General features: G+C 42.7%; 1 protein-coding gene across 3 annotated transcripts; it reads left to right on the plus strand.

Moving 5' to 3' along the window:
* The first annotated feature begins 339 nt into the window (after positions 1-339).
* Grip (Glutamate receptor interacting protein) lies at positions 340-20,760 on the plus strand. 3 transcript variants are annotated; one of them, NM_001297991.1, is made up of 11 exons: positions 340-388; positions 524-798; positions 12,903-13,022; positions 16,160-16,372; positions 16,464-16,654; positions 16,810-17,120; positions 17,194-17,357; positions 18,265-19,483; positions 19,545-19,747; positions 19,813-20,291; positions 20,359-20,760. In NM_001297991.1, exons 2-11 carry the CDS (start codon positions 627-629, stop codon positions 20,458-20,460), a joined length of 3,174 nt encoding a protein of 1,057 aa, NP_001284920.1. In that variant the 5' UTR covers positions 340-388; positions 524-626; the 3' UTR covers positions 20,461-20,760. The 3 variants fall into 3 exon arrangements, with proteins under 3 accessions (NP_001284920.1, NP_572285.2, NP_001284921.1); NM_132057.3 differs by having other exon boundaries at positions 340-798; positions 16,461-16,654; NM_001297992.1 differs by lacking the exon at positions 340-388.
* The last annotated feature ends 1,284 nt before the right edge of the window (positions 20,761-22,044 follow it).

Consider the following 22,044-nt stretch of genomic DNA (forward strand, 5'->3'; position numbering starts at 1 on the left):
AACATTGACTATCGAAAAATAAACGAAAAATATTACTCTTTCTGTTCTTTTTGTGTGCATTCGTATTCGTATTAATAAATATGAAAATTAAAACATACAAATATATTTTATTATTACTTATTTATTTTCATATATATACATACACACATTTAATACGGGTTATACAAAAACTTTCGATTAACTATTATCTACAAATTTATCTAAAAATATAAACTCATTTGCAATAAAGGATTCAATAACAAAATTCAACATCAAAGTTAACAAAAATGTTCTGCAACATCGATACTATCGATGTTACATCGTTAATTCTACCACCTCTAGTACTGGCGGCAAGATCGCTCATTGTGCAACTTTTGGCCGTGCTCCGCGGACGTGCGCGCATCGTCAGGTTCAGTCGCATCGCAGTCGCCGTCGCCGCCGCAGCCGTTGAATTTCCAAATTGTTTTCGAATTTCCCGATATCGATTGGAAACCGAATTCGTTTTTAAATTTACTTTACCTTTTTTTTTTTTTTAAATATACAGTTTTTTTTTTGTGAAAATGCCAAATTTGCCATGAGTGTTGAAAAATCGTAGAGATCGCTGCGTTTTCCCATTTGGGGAGAAGTTGGAGAAAAGAAAACTCAAGATGAAACTGTGGAAATCGAAGAAGCCCATTGGTGGCTGTGTGCCCGGAAAATCGGCCGCCCTAAAACAGGACCAACAGCAGCAACAACAACAGCAACAGGAGTCGCACAACAACTCCTTCAATGGACACCATCATCCGCCGACGGACACTGCCTTGGCGCCCATGTTATCCGGTAAGTGATGGGGCTTTCCCAATCTTCGAATTTTCCAATTTTCCCATTTCCCCCAACCCACTTCCTTCCACAGCAGATAGCCAGCCAAAAATCATCTAAAAGCGCCCAACATGTGCGCTCCCATTTTCCGCTTTTCCGCCTTTTCGACTTGCCGACTTTCCGTCTTTTCCCCGCCCGCTCAGGGTTATCGCATTTCCGCCCAAGGTGCTTGCGTTTGGCCCTCAAGTGCTTGACTTTAGATATAGATTTGTATACAAATATCCGACGGTGTGTTTGCATCTCTATATCCAAGTATCCAAGCATCCAAGTGCTGTTGAAAATATAGTTTTCGCTCAGTGTGTGCTTGTGGGCCAAGACAATGTTTGACATTTTCAATTGAAAGTAATTGCTCGCATTTCGTTTTCATTTTCCGATCGCTCGAAATTTGTCAATTGCAACGCCCCTTCCCTCAAAGAAATAAAGAAACCCCCCATGGAGCCGATGGAGCTGGGTGACCTGACCCTTGATTACCCAGCGATTGGTTTAATAGGATCAGCAGGCAGTTTGATGGATTACCCGGCCATCGAATGGCAATCGAATTGGATTGCCAAATCAGTGAAGTTCAACGGTTCGCTGCTATATTGCTCTATATATCATGACTAATTGGAGCTGATCAGATAAGCAGATGATCAGATGCATTTCCCATCAATTGAAGGAAGACCTAATTGAATGGATTGCGCAATCTCAAAGAGAAATACCGAGAATTTGGTGTACCTATAATAAATTAGCTTGGAAGAAAAGAGTATCAGTTTCGCCCACCTCCATGGCTACTGTTTCAACTTTGACCTATCATAAGTTGAGATCTAGATAGGACACCCCTTTTTGAGGATCTTAAAAGCCGTTCCGCGAACGCTGTTCTCTTTTTATTTTCAGCTTTTCCGTTGATCTTTCGCGGATTAATGATCTAAAAGTGCCGCCAGGATGGACGCGAGGAAAAAGGCGGCTGGGATTTATGCCAGTTAAGGCATTAGCGGCGTAAAATGATGGCCCAACTCCAATTGCAACTGCAGTTGAACTTTCCAATGAATGAAAAGGCCAGAAGAGAAGGAAACCAGATACCGATGTGCTATGGGTGAAGTAGAGAAGCGCAGGAGATACAAAAGTATCTGCATCTGTTCGTGTGCGCGGGCTTAAATTGCATTTGATGAATTTATGGCATGGCAAGCGTAATTAAGCATTTAATTAAATATTTCTGATGCTCCGCATTGTTGTTGCTCCAACTGTTGCTATTGCTGTTGCTGTTGCCCCTTTTCATTGCTTAATTTTCTTGCGCGGAATGCCACAGATTGTATCTGGTAGATAAGGCCAAGTGCCTGGCCAGAATGCAGCTTCTGCTGGTGGCAGTTGGTCGATGTGGATGCGCTTACTGGGCCAGACAATCGTCAATTGATGCCAAATGACTAGATGAAGTCGTACAGCAGTGGTCAAGATAATAGCAGCTTGAATAGGTTTAGCTTAAGGCTTCATTATAATTGGTCTTGCTTAGTTTTCAAGTGTATGCATAGTGGAAGCTTGAAGGCCTTTCGAGATTTATTTCCCTGTTGAAACATAACATTTGATCTCCTATTGTTTCGACCCCCTGTGTAAACCTAATGGCACGCACGTTTGTATGTAGATGCATCTGCAATTGGTGGCTGTGGATGGTTGCCTATCCGAAGGCAAACAGAGGCGTGTACTCATCCAAAAGGGGGGGATCAAAAAGGGGGGAGGATGACCAGATGTCACTTGTTTACACAGTAATGACAGCTACAACAGCAGAAACAACAACTGCAGCGATTGATTTGACTGCTCATTTGACTCCCTCGAATGCAAACAAAGGCCTGAGAATATCGAAAGGTGTTCAATGTCAATGCACCGAACAGCCCAAAAACATCGGGCCCAAAATCAAACAGATGACAACTCCCCCCAATTGGAATCGAAAAAAGAACCCCTCACTCTCTTGTCCACTTTTATGGCACATTAAGTGCCCATAAAATCAACGACAAAACATTGGAAATCGTAAAAAGAGTTGGAACTACTCGAAAAATGTCGAAATGATATAATAGATCAACAGATTATACTGTCAGCGTTGACAGGCGGGCGATGGGAATACGATCTAAATTTGCATTGCTTCCCAAGGATTATTTCGGTAAAATAATACCAAAATAAATTAAAAAAATAAAATGCTAGAACATCTTAGACATTTTTTTTTTGATTAAATGACATTTGTCTTGGCAATAAATTGATACATTTTCACGGTGATAAATAAATGGTGAAAAAATGCAATTGAGGTCAGAGTTTCATCTTTTTTGTGATGGTCGAATCGAAAAAAGATCACGTCTGACATGGAAAATATTTCGAACTTATGAGGCGATTAAATTTATGGAATTTTGATGATTATTACAAGAGGTCCAATGACAAAAATCGGGAATGAATTGATAGTGGATAATTCCTTCTGTCTTTTACATCTACCATGTGTGTTCTTTTCTCAGATTTTATGCGATTTTTCATTGCATATGTCGATTTTTTATGAGCTGCATTGAATAAATGCTTGAAAGACAAGTAAAACGCCAAAAGAAAATGGGTCGCGTTCTGTCCTATCTATTTGTGGGTTTTTCCTTTGTTACTTTTTTATTACCAGTAAATTGAAGTGTTCGAATTTTACAACTGATTTGAAAGCAATTGTGATTTAACCATTTATCTGAGGGTATGTGAATTTTTTCTTTTTTACGATCGAGGGGGAGTTTTTAATTCCAAATGTTGTTCGCAACATGGTGTATTTTTTTTTTAAGTCCTTTCTATGCTTTAAGTGTTAGTTTTAAGTTTTTTTTTTTGTTGTGTATGCTTCTGTTTTGCTGCAATTTCCGAATCGTTGGCGACATTTGACTGCTGTTGATGGGTTTATTTTACTCCCTGGGGACGCACATCGCTCCTCCCGATTTTAAGCACCCTCGCCTTCGGGGATTTCATGCCATGCAGCAACAATAAAAATTGGGAGTAGGTTCGCTCATCCAGGGATTTTCATAATTCCCGGTCTATTTTACTATTTGTACTCCAAGGAATTGGGTGATATGTGATGGATGGAATGGGGTGAGATTGGGGAGTTTGGGGAATTGAGTGGATGGTTTAAGGGCGTCAGAGAAAAGGAGCGGGTTAACTCATTGCATTGTTGACGACGACACGAAGTCTATGCCTGCTTGGGTAAATATTCAAATATGTGTCCCTACACATGAAAAAATTTACATGTGCAACTTCGAAGGGTATGAAAAGTATAAGTATAATAAATATTGTGTTTAGGTTAGGGAATATAAGAGTTGTAGAGCTTCGAAAAACATTTCAATTTTCGGGTTCTTGGGAATACTTTTTCTCAGTGTAAGATTGTCGCGTCACTTCCCTGCTTTGTGCACCCCCCCCTCCCCCTTGCCAACCGTCCAGCTGCACTTTCCCATTTGTTTTTGGGCGTTCCCCCCACCTTTTCCCACTTTTCCAATTTTCGTGCCATGTGCGTAAGAGTTTTCTCCGCGTGTGTGCCCGTGTGCGAGTGTGTGTGTTTATTTTTTCGCCACATTGCGGCCATTGAGTGTAAACAAAAAGACAACAACAACAACGGCACGGCGGACATGGGCGCTGGGGAAGGGAGTCCGAAGTGCGTCGAAGGGAACTCAACAATTTGACGCAATTAAAAACAGTTGGTGCTATTTATCAGAGTTGGTCGCACAAGGGGGATTGGGAAAGAGAGAGGGTGTACTAAAACCCCCCTGACTTAAACCTCTAATGGAATTAATATAAATTAAAGCTCAAAATAAAGATAAATAAAAAATAAAAGAGAAATAACTATGAATGAATTGATATGATGTCCTTAAAGATCCCTTCTATAGCTAACTCAGCCTACGCCACTGAGCTTTGAGTGTTTTGTTTTCGAGTGCCAAAGAAGAGTGCTTCTTTTGTTTTGGGAGGCGTGAAAATCCTTTAGGGCCCCCATATCATAAAGCTGCCAAATCAAACGGAAGCGACGACGGAAGAAGCAGCACGTAAACAAAGCGAGCTCCAGGCAAATGACATTTGTGCCTGTTACCTCTTTCCCAGCCCCACCGTGCACAGTGGGCCGTATGGGCACAATAGCCACAGTGGGAAGGAATGGAATGGAATGGGTTGGGTTGCGGCTGGAATTGGAGTGGAATGAAATGGCAGCAGCTGCTGCCAACTGATAACTCAAAAGCAAAGTTCCGCCACAATAACTGTATAAAAGTTCACTGCACTTCCGTTGAACTCCAGTCGCTAGATGGAGGCACACCAACCAGGGTTCACTGTAGTCCACTGATTTAATAGGGATATTTCAATTCGAATGAAAGCGTTGCAAGTTAATGCGCAATTTGTAGAAATCAACTGAATGATATTCACATAGTACTTTAGAGTAAGCATAAGCATGTAATTATTTTCCTTTGACTTCCAAATGCATCGTGTAACTTTCCAATTTCCTCTAGCAAAAGTTTCCTTTCTCCGACATGTATATTAAATTTTTAATGGTTTTGGCATATATTCTAGCAATTTGCTGCAAAAATATATTCATACTTTCGGGCACTTTTCTTTTGAAGTTTTTTTTCAATTCTCGCCTATTTTTGACAATTACTTTGTGCATACCCAGAACCAATTTCGAACCAATTTTATGGTCACTTTTCCTTTGTGTGGTCTCCTCCTGTTTGTAAACAAATTGCTGGTCCTGCTGCTGTTGTTGTTGTTGTTGATGTTGTTGCAGTGGCATGTTGCAAACATTTTGCTGCCATTTATTTTTGTTTAATTTTCCTATTGCTGCCGCGAAATCTGCCACAACGACGTCACTCGGCAGCAAACATAAGTCGAGACAGAGAAAGAGAAAGGGTAGGGAGAAGGGGGGAGAAAATGAGAAATGGAGATGCAGACAGCAGGGGAATCACACATTTTAGATACACAAACTGATATCTACAGTAAAGGTTCCTACAAACGAACCATCTTTAAAGATAAATCAATTGAGTCTTGAGAAACAAGCCATAGAGTTTGCAAACTTATTTTTAAGAAAACTATGAATAAACAGCTTTTACCTATAGTTTCCCATAATGTTTTTTATGACTTAAATGCAAATCGCATAGCTTGAATGTTCACTTTGGAATTGAAAATACATTTATTTTGTAGAGCCGCCGAACAGACGCTGTCCTTTGTGTGAGACGGTCCACAATGCGCACGATCCGCGGCCCCTTTTCACCGCTTTTCCTGCCAGCCTACTCCATTTCCCCAGCCATTTTCCCCATTTTCCGCTGCAACCAGAAAATATGCGTAGTGAGGGAAAATGTCACAATTTCAACGGCTGATGGTGCAGCGCAGTGTAAAAATAGCAACAAATACTGAAAATAAAAACAACAACAGTCATGGAGCCATAGGCGTGTGCCAGGGGGTTAAAGGGGTTTCAGCAACCCCTCCGAAATCGGTATATGAAAACAGTGAAATATTCATTTAGTTGGCACCTAAGGTGCGCCCCTTAAGAAAACCCCAACTACGCCACTGTGTTCAGCACACGTTTAATATAATTTGTTGTTGTTATTGTTTGCGTTTGGCTCCTTTTGTCGCGTCTACAACTTGCATTTTGGATTAATTTGTAAAGTCTGCTGTTGGATGACAACCGCTCGCCCGTCTCTGTCTCATTAGGCTTCCCTCTCTGTTGCATATGCACTGCAGTTGCCATAATTATTTGCCTGTCTACCACCACCCACCGCCCGAGCAACTTTTCAACTTTTCCACTTACCACAACTGGCAAAGCATTTTCCTCACCCTTCTCAATTGTGTGTGTGCAAATATTTGTGGTCTTTCATGTTTGCCTAATATCTGGCATTTTCTTAAATTCTACCATCATACAACATTAAAGGTTCTTATAAATATTTACCACCACCAATCAGCAGCAACCCTTTAATAAAGTGTTACTTTACAACAGATAACTCCCTTATCGTGCAATCAATCAAATTTCATAACGATCGAATTACTTTAATGAGTTGCAAGTACGATTAAGTGGACGTTGGTACTCCCTGTTGAATGCTGATGATGCTGTTCACTTCATGGGAAATTCACTTTCCGTTTCGGGAAATTGGGAAATTGGATTCCGGCTATCCCAGTGGATCGGTCACAGTCTCATTATGGGCGGCATAACACTTCATTTCATCTCTCATAACCGCCAGCATTTGCCCCATCCCCCATTCCTACATACTCGCATATCTCATCCTATGAATAAATATCTTTTTACTGGTGGCCCTTTAATTGAATTTCGAGCTACAAATTTGTATGCATCCTCCCCGAAACAAATTTAACGATGTTTGTTTTTTCCCAATCACTTTCTGCGTGAAGTACTAAACTAAAACCGAAGCGTTATCGTGGCGACTTTGTCAACGGTAAAATCTCAATAGAGCTATCCAAAAGCGGACCTATTTTCATTTCGGGAAGTTGTTTGTGCAACAGAATACCCTGTCTTATCATCAATGGAAGATTGGTTGGTTTTGTGCGTGAGTTGCCAGTGCGGCCGGGGATCGGTTACGGGTAATTAACATTTTGGGGCATAAATCTGGGGCCCCTTACCGATAGGAGTCGGATTATTGGGCAACTGGTTTGCTGGGGTTAAGTGGACACTTGGGGGGAGGGGGGAAAGTGTCGCACATGGCGAGCGATATTGAGAAGTGCTGCTGAATTGTCAAATGTTCATTCTTCATTTGCTGAAATGAAATGTGCTGTACGAAATTATGACTCTACATATATGCACTGGGAGAAATTCGACATGCTATCGGGCATTTTTTAACAAATACTTCGACTTTCAGGCATATAACAGCTGAATGATATACATTTCAATAATAGAAGTTATAATTTAGTTATTATAACCTTTAAGTTGGATCTGTATTTTTTTTTTTTTGAGTGCACTTTCAGCTTTTACCCAGTGTTCCTCCCCCTTCGAAGAGGCATAAAAAAAAAATACCGAAATGGTCGTAAATCAATTTTGATGCAAAGTTCCTCGACTGCAACGCGACTTGGTGGCGGCGGCTCCACGCCCCTGCAACTCTGCCCCTTTGAGCTGCAACATCATCTGCGCCTTGAAATACTTTCGCGAAAAAGGGTGCTTTTTTCGCAGTGGGAAAGGAGGAGGCACGTCGAGCTGGAGGAGCAGCGACAGCCACATTTGTTACGATGTGTGCAATGTGCGGGCAGCCATGAAGCGACTTTACTGCCGTTTCAGGGATACAGCTCACATTGCACCCAGGGATCTGGGTCCTTGGGTGTGGCAGATTTCTGCCGGGAAGGGCCACGAATGCGAAACATTGTGTGTCACAGTAGCAGCACATTCAGAAGTCCAGGTGATCGCACAAAAAAAAAAAGTAGTAGATTTAATCAATATATACCACCCCCTTCAGCAATTGCTGTTACATCCCTGATGTGCTGATTTGCTTCGGTTATTTTGCTGCACAAATTATTATACATTTATTATGGTGGCTCAGTCGGCAAATGAATGTCAGCGTTTTGCTAAATACCCGAGGATCTCAATGGAGTGGCTACCAATGTGAGTGGGTCTGTCTTCCTGCGCTCTCACCCCCCTCCCCCTCTGGCTCCTTGAGTTTCCCCCCCTTTTTTCTTTTTTTCTTCTTTTTTTTTTTTTTTTACAAGGGTCGCCCTTTTTTTGCGCCAAGTTCGGTTCATTTAAGTTGAGTTCGTTGCGGCTGTTGCACTTTGGCTGCAGCGCCTGACCTCACCCCTCCCTAATCCCCCCTTCACCCTTTCCCCTTTGCAGGCGACGCCCATGGAGGGCTGTCCTCGGAAATTCGCTTTTGTTGCGGCTTTATCAGATGTTGACATTTTTGCGGAACCACACTCGAGTTCATTTGCAATAATTGGTTTTTCTTGTTGTCTTCGCCAAGGAGGAAAATGTGCGAGGAAAAATATACATACGACATATGAGAGGGGGGGAGGTGTGGAAAGGGAAGCCTTGTGCTAAATAGATTCCATTGTGAAATTTTTGACATTCTCGCATTTTCACGCCCTGAACTGCGTGTCCATTAATGAAAAAGTCATCAGCACTTGGGGAAGCAAATGTAAAGTACACAACAGCTTAGTTCTAAAAAATGTCATTGAATGAATATCATTAAAGTTTTCAAAAAATAATTGAAAAGTATGTTTACAACAAAGAATATTGTCCGAAGTTGCATGGTGGAAAATATATTTACGTTTCAAGTCACTTTTTTTTGTTTGCAGTGCAGACCCAGTTTGTATTTTGTGGGTTAATGGATACATGGGCACTTACTCGAACGTAAAAACTACGCAGTTTCAGGTTCTGTCCCAGGTTCCCTTAGCCCTCTGACCCCCTTTCACCAGAGTGTTCCCCCTCTTTTGCAACACGAAGACTCTCAACCGAATACATATACATTCATTTTTTTTGTATAGCCAGAAAAATAAACTGGAAATTGCGTGGAGAAAAGCGCCGCTAAATGCAAACAATAACAGAGCGTCAAGTTGCCAATAGATTGGCATGTCAATCAATCCATCGCGCAGTCAGTCAGTTGGACATTCACACACTCAATCAGTCAATTAGTCGACTCTTTTGGCCCACATCCACATCGAAAGGAGATCTTCCAGCACCTGTCAATTGGATATACTTGTAATTTCTATCTTCAGGAACAACTCAATCAACTAGATTGAAGAAGACTGATGAAGATATCGAAGGAGATAGTTATAGAGATAGACTATTTCAAAGATACTACATATCTTAAAACTATTTTGCTGCAAAAGTGTGCCAGAAGAACCTCATGATCTGAAATACTATGAGATTCCTAGAGTTCGGAATGTCAGTTTCCCCCCATTCTCTCCACTTTATAATGAACAGATCACGCTGGGCAGATTTCCCTTGAATGGTGTCTATTTTGCCAGTAAATGTGGCAAATCGCCGACGAATTCCATCAGGCAAATGAACCATTCCAGAAGACAACATTATCGCGAGTGGAGGCTGGGTGGGGGGGGTACTTGAGCTGGGAAACCCTGACGTTGACGACCCCCAGCGATGGAGGAGCTGTCTGTCTGGATCGGCACTTGTGCAATTTTCCAACGCTGATCTTCAGTTTGGGGTATCATCGCCTGGGGTCTATTTCAATCTACTGGGAGCACACTATCTGTGCTCTGTCTAATTGCCTCGACAGGATGACTTCAGGAAGTAGTCCATAGAATGGGTGGCACCGCCACTCCCCCCGCCGCTTTCTAACCCCACCGAACCCCACTTGCATCTTTTTCGGATGAGCGCAATTTCCGCTAGAGAAGGAATTGGCAACTGTCGCCGATAAATTTGCGAGCAACTTTTCCGCGAGTGGCCATAAAAACAAACGCACGACAGGCGGGGAAAAGTCAAAAATAGCTTTAACTGCCCCAGCAGGAATCTGGAGATCGCAGGGATGCCATAGATCCAAATCCATTTCATCTTCTCCAGAACGGAACTGCAAATGGCAATGTGAATTAGACGGCGTCCATAAGTTAATTTGGACCTAATGTTATGACACTTTCCCTGTCGCCGGTTTTCTCCCGGAAACACTTAATAGCTGCGAAGCCATAAACTAGAGTTATGAATACTTATAAGTCAATTATCCTTGGCAGTTGTCACATTTGCGAAATTAGTTGAGTGGGCGAAGGTTTTTAGGATTTGGACATCGGAACGTATCGTTTTTATCGACTATTTCATTGGGCGCTATCGGTAACTTTGTTATCGATTGCTTTATTTTTAAATACATTCCCCTTACTAATAAATAAATTTCTCTTAATCCAGAGCTTTCCTCCCACTTGTTAACATTCAAAGTTGAATTTGAGGAATGTGTAAATCAGTTCCGGAATCAAAACGGAACACATGTATATATATATATATATATATATGTATATATACCTCCATATGTTTTTCCAGCACATGTATATAGTATTTCATAAATCCATACGCACTCCATCACATTAGTTGGCTATTTTATGGGCTCTTTTCGATTTCATTTAGCGCTTGGCTCATTTCGACTTGTTTTCCCCCCCCTCCAAATTTTCCGAGACGGGAAAATGTCGAGCACTTCCAGGGCATCTCGTGTTCGTCTTGTTTTTCCCGCTTTTCGCTTAATTCTGATTACATTTATTTATGAAACCGGGCGTACATATAATTTCCGCTCGCCGGCCCCAACGGCTCCAATGAATTATGTCAAAAAGCAGAAAAAACAAAAAGCGAAGCACCGTGGAAAATCAAAGCTAGCCACAAAATTAAAAAAAAACAAAAAAACAACAAATCGAAATAACTAATAGCGCCTTTGCCTACCAGTGGAAATCAAAATGAAAATGAAAATGAAAAGCGCCTATGTAAAAATAGCAAATGAAAAGCGCATCCAAAAAAACACACACTGGCCGCAGAGAGAAATGTGAACACTTCAAAGCGAATGCGAATCAAAGCGGAGACGGAATGAGAGAAGAAAGAGGGAAGCGAGGGGGTAGGATAAAGGTGAGAGATAAGCAGACAAGACAACATTTTCACCTGATGGGAAAACATATAAATGGGTTTTTCAACCGAAAAGGTGCCACTTTTCATTGATCATTTGCGTTATTTCAACAATACGCAATTCATTCTACTGAAAAATGGAATAAAAAATAACGAAATTGTTTCGAGTGTAGCCAAAGGTGCAACTGAACCAAATTGGCACACCTTTTCGAGCCGAAGAAGCAGCACGGCCGAAAAGCAAAGAAAACGAATTAAATGAAAATAAATTATAGCGAATCAGCTCTCTATATATGTGAGAATTTCGTGTGTGTGTCGGTCAAATGAAGCGAAACGTTACGTTTTTTTAGCAGCTCACCGCCCCTGTTAGTTTTCCCGTTTTTCCATTTTCTTTTCGCTGCTTTTGCCTAATTATTGTTGCTGCTTTTCATAGTCGGGCGGGCGCATTAAGAAAAACTTTATGCGCCATTGAAGCGTTCGAAAATAAAAGTCGCGTCCGCTTGCGTCAAACGTTGCCACGTGTGTTCTTATTCTATTCAGTTTTCTTTTTTTTTTTTATATTTTTCTATTTCTTTTTAGTTTTAATTTTTGGTATGCTTTTTTCGGCACTTTTTTTTTGGCCATCGTGTGCGTGAGGGAAATTCACTCGTTACGCATACACGGCGTAATTGTAGCACATCGCGTATACGCCGCATGGTCCCCGAAAGAAAAACAAAAAGTGTTGCCACACACAAGCACACATCAAAAACAAAAAAAAAGAGAGAAAAGATGAATGAAGCAGGGGTGGCAAATAGGGGAGGGGTGGAAAATAAGGGGGAGTGCCACATACATACATTGTATGCGGTACAGTAGATAATCGTTTTTCTGGCACCCGAAACTTTTGTGATTCCATTGCAAACAATCGCGAATAAGTCGCTTCTTCAGTACATTTAATTGTTTTATTTTATACAGAAAATAATAGTTGTAAAACGACTGGTATAAATCATTAAATCATTTGCTAATTTCAAAAAGTTAGACCATTATTCTGTCTGCCCATTTTATTTACTATATTTTTATTACCATGAGTGGGCTCAAGTTGATAAAGCTTTTCATTTTCATTGCAAAATTGTACATTTTACAGGCATTTGCCTTTTATCAAGCCATTCGATTTGATTTCCCAATTTTCCAGAGCGATCCGCCACTTATACTTGTTATTGTGCCACATGTTTGGGGGCATCCTACAAGATTAATTGAGTTCACATTTTTATAAATATATCGCTGTACATGTCTGTTTTTGTGGTTTTATAATTCCTCGAGTGAGATTCATTCGCTGGTGGAATTTTAATTGAAGCTTTTTTGGCGACGCCGAAGGTCGCGATTTGTATTTCGTATTGGGAATTCTCCGAATCGAATTGGATACGTTGTGGGTTTGGATTAGTTGTCTTGGAGGAGGCAGTGCCTCCTTTGATCTCTGGTGTGGCGGAATAAATTAAGGAAAAATGCAAAAGAAGTTGGTCAACGAACGAACGACTACTACTCCCCTTTGATGTGTGATCCCCCGTGTTTATTCTAGTTTTTCTGCTCTCTGTTTTTCTTGCAGTTGACCGGGCGATGAGTCCGGCGCAATCGGAGGACTCCGGATTGGCACCAGAAAGGGGTACCACCTACGCCACCATCACTCTGCCACGGAATGCCCTGCATTTGGCCATCACATTCGCAGGTGAGAAGGGGGCTCATCCACGTCCACTAATGCATCTCAAGTGGAACGAGAAGGGGTTGGGGATCCCTGGGGTAAGTCGATATCTTTATGGCGGTTTAGGGAGAGTATACATATGTACATATGTATGTATATGCACGTATGTACTTGGGCGAAGGGAAATCTTCTGACAGCTGTCATGGTAAATCAGCACTGATTGTATAATTATATTAGACACAAATTGAGCCACGGATCAATCAAATCAATTGAGAGCACATATTATGCGGGTCGCTAATAATAATGATTGCCTAACCCATGAAAATCTCCCAATGGGGGATAACTGAAGTTGTATATTTGAGTCGAGTCGTATAAAAAGAAAGAAATCTACAAAATTTATATTAATTTAAGGACATAACAGTGAAGCGTAGGTTGTTCGCTGCCAAAACCAGTTTCTTGTTTTATTGTAAGGTTTATTTTGGCCACGTTATAGGTAAAAAAAACAATAAAAACTAATATTATGCAAAATTCCAAATTTCTGTATTTTTAGAAAAAAATAATTAGTGTTTTAACCATAACAACGCGAAGAATTATTCAAACTCGGAATGCCATACATCGTTGAACTCGTTACTTAATTTCCAATCGATTGGTATACCAACCTTGATACTTTAAATTTTGACCATTTTTCGCAAATTTTGATGATGTTACCCCTTACAAAAAATGCAAAAAATTGAAAAAAATTAAATTTTTCAAAAGCTTTCGGAATGTGATTTTTTTTGAAAGCTTAGGTTGCCCGCTGCTTAAAACAATGTCTCTTTTTATTGTGAGACTTATTTTGGCCAAGTTTTAGGGAAAAGCAACAATAAAAACCCTTATTTTCTTATATATTTACATCCATATTTTTTAGATAATTATAAGCAGATTTTTAACCATAAAAACGCGAAGAATTATCCAAATGCGGAATGCCATACCTCGTTGAACTCGTAACTTAATTTCCAATCGATTGGTATACCAAACTTGATACTTCAAATTTTGACCATTTTTCGCAAATTTTGATGATGGTACCCCTTACCAAAAATGCAAAAATTGAAAAAAATTAAATTTTTCAAAAGCTTGCGGAATGTGATTTTTTTTGAAAGCTTAGGTTGCCCGCTGTACAAAACAGTGTCTCTTTTTATTGTGAGACTTATTTTGGCCAAGTTGTAGGCAAAAAACAATTAAAACCCTTATTTTCTTATATATTTACATCCATATTTTTTAGATAATTATAAGCAGATTTTTAACCATAAAAACGCGAAGAATTATCCAAATGTGGAATGCCATACCTCGTTGAACTCGTAACTTAATTTCCAATCGATTGGTATACCAAGCTTGATACTTAAAATTTTGACCATTTTTCGCAAATTTTGATGATGTTATCCCTTACCAAAAATGCAAAAAATTGAAAAAAATTAAATTTTTCCAATGGGTCTAGAATGTGATTTGGGTGGAAAGTTAATGTTGCCTGCTGCTCAAAAAAGTATATTTTTCCCTTGTGAGACTTATTTTGACCGAGTTATAGGCAAAAAACCAATAAAAATCAAATTTTTGCTGAATTTTTTACCCATTTCTTCGTTTATTTTTTTGTCCAAAGAATATAGACGTGTATATAAATCCGACGGCTGTACTAATTTCTGGGGCTCAGCATTGATTTATTGTATTGTCGATGGGGTCGCGTCCATGATGGGCTGCCCTGTGATATTGTCTGCAATGGGATGGGATGCGATGGCCGACATGGCCAACAGTTGGGGGTGGCTTCTGGTCTATGGCTACGCCATATAACTGTATTGCTATAGCTATATTCCGCCGATCGCCAGACAAAGTGGGCCGGCCCCGAATCATTCGATTTGAATGCGGAACGCGTCTCCGTCTTCGTCGATAATGCCGTTGCTCCGTATTCATAGTCGTATTCGTCCGTATTCGTGTCTCCGTCTGCTGTTGTTGCTGCCAAAATAAATCATCGTTCCAATCTACAGAGAAGCCCACCCCCAGGGGCAAGTTGAGGGGGCGGATGGAGGGTTTCGATGCCAGACATAATAATGAGTATGTACACGCAGGCACAGTAGCATTCAAAACTATAGTTACTACGCAGAACATATATTAATGCCATTAAAACAATCGAAAATGATAAGAAAACAGTTTAAACATGTGTATATACTAAATTGTATAATCTAAATATAGCAGCATTAATCCAAGCTAGCACCTATTAGCACACCCGTTGCTGTGGCTCTGTCTGATTTCGTCTGAATCAGAATATAAAGTCCACCCATTCGGATATTGTACTCTTGACTAATCTGCCGCGTTGGGGGATTTGGCGTGAAGTGAAGTGGGCAAGGGTCGTCTTTTTCTTTTTGGGGGTTAACCTTAGACTTAGGCCACGGGTACTCCTTGTGGTCTCTGACGTAAGCATTGCCTCCCTATAACCCAATCCCGATTCGCCGGCACCATTATCATCTTATCCGTGGTCGCCAGCCAGCTATGTGTGTTGTCATAAAGCGTCGCGTCGGTTTTCTACCCCCCATCCCCCCCTCCCGTTTTCTTGCAATTTTTCTTTTCTTGTACTTTGTTTTTTTTTTTATATTTGTATTTTTTGTATTTTTCGGCGGCTAGCTCTTTAGTTAGTTTATTTTTTTATTTTGGCAATACGCCAGCAGCGCTCCCATTGCGGCTGGCCCCAAACTACTGGCCGTCGTCTATTTTTTTACCCAATTTCTTTATTTACGCGCCGCACTACGAGTATCTAGTGTTACCCCCTCGATTTTCATGCGTTTTTCCTGTGTGTCGGCTGATGAGTCGCTGACAGAGTCGCCACAGGAAATCCAATTGGTGGATACCAGGAGTGAATCAGTGGGGGGGGGGGGGGGGGCTACCACATTCAACCTCCAGAGCCATCAGTCATCGGGAGGAGCTCTAATTAATTCGCCAAGGTGTTGGTCTGTAAGGGAGATTGATCTCACAGGCCTTTTGGGGCCTTTACCAAAGGTCTATCTATCTAAGATTTATCTGATTCAGTAACATACGTATCTGGGAAATTTCCTGTACTATGATAATGCGTATAAAAAGCTGCATCTTTAAAATATCTTCTTATATATTTTAAATACATCTGTTTATCTTAAATCCTCTAGAACGCAACGATCTGTCGTATCCACCGGTGGTGGGCTCCCTAAATCCGGTGGGTCATGCGGCGGACTTCCTGGCGCCCGGTGATCGTCTCCACCAGATCGACGGCATATCGACAATTGGTTTGAGCAACCAGAAGGTGATGAACATGCTCTGCGCTGGAGGATCGGATGCGTGTCCAGCCATCGTGGAGATCGAGTACTCTCTGCCCGAATGCAGTAGGTTAACCTATATGAAAATCGGTGTCAACAGCCACAAACTCTTTGTTTTTTTTTTTTTTTTAATTTTCCTTTCCGGGTGGCGCAGCAGTTTCCCAGAACAGCCTTTGTGTGACCTCGAAGCTGGCGCAGATCACCGTGGAGCGGGAGAGCGGATGCCTGGGCCTGACGTTGAGGGGCGGTGCCGACTACCCGCTGATCGTCACCCATGTGAGGCCCCATGGACCAGTGTATAAGACCGGTCGCATCAAGCCAGGCGATCGGTTGCTGCGCGTCGATAATGTGAGTGTTTTCGATTTCGAGTGACACTTCCGTTTCCGCTTTGGCTTTCTCCAGAAAATTGCCAGGCCAAAAATAGTTTTTAAATATTACTACTCAATATTTTCGTTAGAATAGGTTTCGAAATAGATCGTCTTTAATATATTTTTTCCACACAGGTCTCACTGATTGGCAAGACGCTGGCGGAGGCGCAGCAGATCATCAAGTGCGGCGGTCATGTTTCCGGCTACACCAACCTGACCATCGAGTACGATGTTTCTGTGGTGCAGAGCGTTGAGTTCTCGATGGGACCGCTGCTCATCGAGATCGAGCGACCGATGAACGACAAGTTGGGCCTGGTGCTGTGCAATTATACGGCGGCTGTGCCCGCTTCCGGTTCCGGTTCCAGTACTCCTTCCAGCGGGGAGAAGATCGAGGAATCGGCAGGCGTCTTTATCGCCAGTATCCTGCCCGCCAGCATTGCAGATCGGTAGGTTGTATATCTTCGATTTTGTTAGAATCCATTCTCATGTGCCCGTTTTCGTTTTTGGCTTGTGTTCCAGTTGCGGCGCCTTATCCGTTGGCGATCAGGTGCTCTCCATCGACGACACAATGATCGAGCATACCGCCTTCAGTCCCGACGAGGTGATGACCATTTTGGACACCAGCACGGGTCGCGGCTACACGCAGATGCAGATCATGCCCGCTCACGCGCTGGCACGTCGCGGTGAGTATTGGTTTTTGGTTTGCAAGATCCCCACATCTTCGTCTCCCATTCCTTTATTTTCGGCTATCTGGCAGTCGAAATCTGCAAGGCCAAATCAGCCAGGCTCCCAAGCGGCGCGACGAAGGTCTGCGTGGGCGTCACGGCTAATGAACAGCAAAAGCATCGGCGGCTGAAACAATAGAGACGCCAGGCCTTATAAAGTTTGGAGCGAGGAGAGATCCATGAGTTCCAGATGAAGTTACTAGTCAGAAACTAAAGTTAAAGTTACAATATTATACAATTTAAGACTCAGTATACGGCAGATTATAGTATTGTTTCCTACCATAAGTTCAGTTCTCCACTTGATATCGTCATATATTTTCTTCCAAGAACCGTTCCATCCACCCTCGCTGCAGCCAATCAATTGTTTTTCCAAGTTTTTCCCTCCATTTGCTAAGCAAACACGCAGCGACGCAGTCCAAAATCGTTTCCCCCAAGACGAAAGACGGAATAGTCTCTTTTTTTTTTTGACAATCGATCGAAGCCGAATCGGAAATAGCAAATGGAATAGAAAATAACAGAGGAGAGTGGAGGCCATAAATTGTGGTCTGGGCAGAGAGGACACGCAGCTGGCTAAGCTGCGGATCAGTCGCCAGAGTGGAGTCTTCGGCACAAGGCCAACATAGCCATCGGAGAAGGTCTTAAAAGCTTCCATAAGTTGGCAGGGTGGGAGGTGTGATTGAATGTATCAGATATTCAAGGGGGAAATTACTTAGCCAAATGGAAAGAGAGAAGGAAGCGGAGGAGGAGGAGGCACCACTCCCACTCGCTTTTGTAGTGGGGGGATCTATGAATCTTGTATACAATATGCTTAATAAACCCTTGGTACTAGAAGAAATTCATGAGACGTTATATCTAATCCTTTCAGGTCATACAACCTTGGGTAGTCCCAAGTACAGCTTTAGCACACTGGAGTCCCGTAAATCCTCGACGGCGGGTCGCCAGCGTCAGCGTTTCGCGAGGAAAAGTTCCCTACCGTTGGAGAATCCTGCATGCGGCACTCCAGGCTCCACGGGAGGATCGATGGGTACTGGTGGCATCCATGGCAGCAGCAGCTTGGGCATGGGTCTGGGCCTCTGCCGGGCGGAGAGCTTTCCCGTTCTCCTCGATTGCAGCCATGGAGCGGGCATTATCTTGTCTGAAACGGTATCCGGATCTGGAGGATCGGGTGCTGTAGCCATTGCTCAGATCGTGCCGGATTCGGTGGCCGATCGCAGTGGCTGCATTCAGGCGGGAGATCGCATCGTGGCCATTAACAAGATGTACAGCTTGGATGCGGCGGCCATGAGGCAACTGCTCGAAGGAGGATCCAGTCGCAATGGAGCAAGCAATGGAACGCCGGCCAACTGGCTAGAACTGGAGATCGAGTTCGATATGCCGGATGCCGTGGTGCCCGCCAGTGGTGTCTTTAGTGTCAAATTGCTCAGGGCCGGCAAATGTGGACTGGGTCTGAGTGTGAGTGGTTCCAGTCATGGTGGTCTGGTCATTTCAGACGTCAAAATGGGCAGTCCTGCCCATCGCAGTGGCTCCCTTCGATCAGGGGACATTCTGCTTGCCGTGGACCAGCATCCAGTGCAGCATTTCAACGTGGACGCACTGCTCAAGGAGGAGGGCAGATCACAGAATCCCAGCCACAGCTCCTCGGACTTCACCACGCTGACGATCAAGCGGATCGTCCTGCCCGACTTCCTGCCCATGTCCAGTCCGATTTACAGCAATTGCCCGGCGAGTGGCATAAACTTGGGCATGGGCATGGGTGTCTCCACAAGCACGGATCACGATCTTTACAGCAGTGCCTATGTGACGGCGGGCAAGTATGCAGATTGCGTGTCCCTGAAATCGAGGACTCCGCAACCGGATTACTTCCGAGTGCCCAGCATGGACGATGCCAGTCTGCAGTCCGTGCAGTTGCGGTCTGGATCGGGCTCGAATGGAGGTAACCAGGCGGCTAACAGCTGGTCCACCGGGGTCAACAGTCGATCCTATGTGGCCCCACCCAATACGCAGAGTCTAACCACCGAGTTGCCCGAGGAGGAGGACGAGCAGGAGCAAATGTACCCCGGATACGAGCTCAATCGCTATGCCAGGTGAGTCCACATTATGTTTATAAGTTCTGAAAATTTTTTCTGAATGAGTATTATTTTTCAGTGTCGACTGCACCGCCTTGCCGCCGCCCATGGAGAACAAGGTGTACGGATCGGCGGCCAGTTCGAGCAGCAAGAGCAGCGGTAGCAGTCTGCACCAGATCATCTTCACGGTGCGCTTGGAGCCCAAAGGAGGATTGCTCGGCATCACTTTGGCCGGCAGCGAGGATATCACCAAGTCCATTACGATTAGTGGCCTTGTAGAGGGTAAGTCTACATACAAATAATATTATGAATATTTTAAACTAAAACATTTATAATATAACAAACAGGTGGCATTGCTCACAAGAATGGCCAGATCCACGTGGGTGACCAGCTGCTGGCCATCGATGAGCACTCGGTGCAGGGCATGCCCCTTTCACATGCCACCAGTCTGCTGCAGAATCTCGGCGATCTGGTCGACCTGAAGATCCTGCGCAGCCACGATTTGGCCAATGGCAGTCATCTGCCGCAGACGCAGGCCATTTATGCCAAGGTGCAACGGCGTCCCCGGAGTCCGTCGGCGAATACGGAGGCCAGCAAGGAGTCGGGTAGCGGGAATGCCAACGGTGGCGGAGCAGTCAATGGGAATTCGGGCAGTGGAAAGCCCCGGGTGTTTCATGTCACCCTGTACAAGGACAAGGTGTACGATGACTATGGATTCTCGGTATCCGATGGACTGTACGAGCGTGGCGTCTTCATCAACAGGATTCGCAGCGGAGGTCCTGCCGATATGTGCGGCCTACTGAAGCCCTTCGATCGGATCATGCAGGTTGGTCTGAAGTTATGCTTGGTTTTTTTTTTATCATTTTATACATGTATATTGTATTTACCCTCAGGTAAATGAAATGAAGACGCAGGACTTCGATTGCTGTCTTACCGTTCCGCTGATCGCCGCCGCTGGCGATAAAATCGAGATGATCATGCAGCGCTCTGAGTGATGCTTTTGCCCGAGATCCTTATGTTAAACTAGTTGTATGCTAAGCTAATCCTAAGTGCCATTGCTAGCCCATAATATTATATACTACATATATCCCTGTATTCTTTACCGAGCGAAACCTGCACACAAACAAACAGAAAAACCCTTACCGTCAAGGACAATTGGAGCAAAACAGTCTGGCATAACCAAATAATGTCCTCTTTAAGATAGATCTGCCATAATTCTACGTTAATTCTATGCTAAAATTTGTTTTCTAGCAAATAAACAATCGTACCGAAAGTTTGTTCCAAACTAAACAATCAAAACTATGAGTAATTCCATTGCCTTCAAAGATTAGAAAATTTCCAGCCTCTTGTCTATGTTTATACTTGTATGACCTACATTCTTGAAGGTATGCCCAAAATTTTGATTAGCACTTGGCTTAGGGAAACAATATGCTATGATATTTTTCAATGGAAAATATAATTTACTATAAAATTTACTATAAAATTATATTTTAAAGCATAAAGCTTCATTTTCCATAAATCTAAACTCTTTTTGTAATTTCCATGCCTCTTGAACGTTTAACATTCTGCGCGTACTTTATACTTTGTACCCTGTAAAGCTATAGTCCCCCGCCGATCTGGCACTGATCTATGTAAACTATAATCCCCTTGGGGGCTTATGCCATTGAGAGCGATTGCAGCGATTGTTATTCAATATTCTTCATATTCTGCACTGTGTGTTCCGTTTTCAATTAGCCTTTCGGTGTAATCTATACGCCACATGTAATAATTGTTGTAAACAAAATGTTTTTACACTTGCTAGGAACAAGTGGGCGTGGCTGTGACGTTGGACCCGTCGATGGGAAAATATCAAAACAAATAGACACCAGTGTTGATTTGCAATGCATGTGGATTTTTGAACCGGAATCAATTTTCGAAATCAAAGTTCGATGCTTATCGGAAATCGGGGCAATAGCTGCTGAATCTTTACGGAAGTAATACCCTCTGAGTCAGAGACATATCTAAGTATAGATCGTATTAAAAGCTTCGCATTTTTCCAGGGTATTCTGTTGTGTTTTCGAGAAAAGTCGTAAACAAAAACAAGAATAAAGCAGACAGACTTTAGGTCGTGATAACGCTTTTGAAAGGCCGCCTCTTTGACGTCAATGGGCAATATTCGAGATCCTGGTGGAGTGTCAAGCGATCGAAAACCCGACTCGTAAACACCTTCTCCGGACTTTGGACGCCTCGAAAGCGAAACGGCGGGATTCTGCGAAAATTACTGGCCGCTGATAACGTGTGCCAATGGGGAACATAATATACATATGCAAATATATTTAGTGCTAACCAGACATTGACACCACCACCTGTCAGTGGCGGTGGGCTGAGGGACAAGGGCGTGGCAGGGGCCCGTCGATTGACACAGTTTTCATAGAAATTCACTTGGCATGTTACACACAAAACAATTTTCTTCTATTAATAAGCTAGCAAAAAACTAGGTTCGTCATGCTTAAAGATATTCTACAAATATATTGATCTTTAGATATATAACTACTTTTAAAGTAAGCTAAAATAACAATCTTTTAAAATTTAAAGATATA

The sequence above is a fragment of the Drosophila melanogaster genome, chromosome X, assembly GCF_000001215.4.
Source record: "Drosophila melanogaster chromosome X".
In the NCBI taxonomy this organism is placed as follows: domain Eukaryota; kingdom Metazoa; phylum Arthropoda; class Insecta; order Diptera; family Drosophilidae; genus Drosophila; species Drosophila melanogaster.

Excerpts from the sequence above, each read along its gene's own strand:
- Grip (NM_132057.3), top strand. The coding sequence starts at position 627 with ATGAAACTGTGGAAATCGAAGAAGCCCATTGGTGGCTGTGTGCCCGGA. Across the intron at positions 19,748-19,812 it reads GATTAGTGGCCTTGTAGAGG|GTGGCATTGCTCACAAGAAT; the intron begins GTAAGTCTACAT and ends TATAACAAACAG. Across the intron at positions 20,292-20,358 it reads CCTTCGATCGGATCATGCAG|GTAAATGAAATGAAGACGCA; the intron begins GTTGGTCTGAAG and ends ATTTACCCTCAG.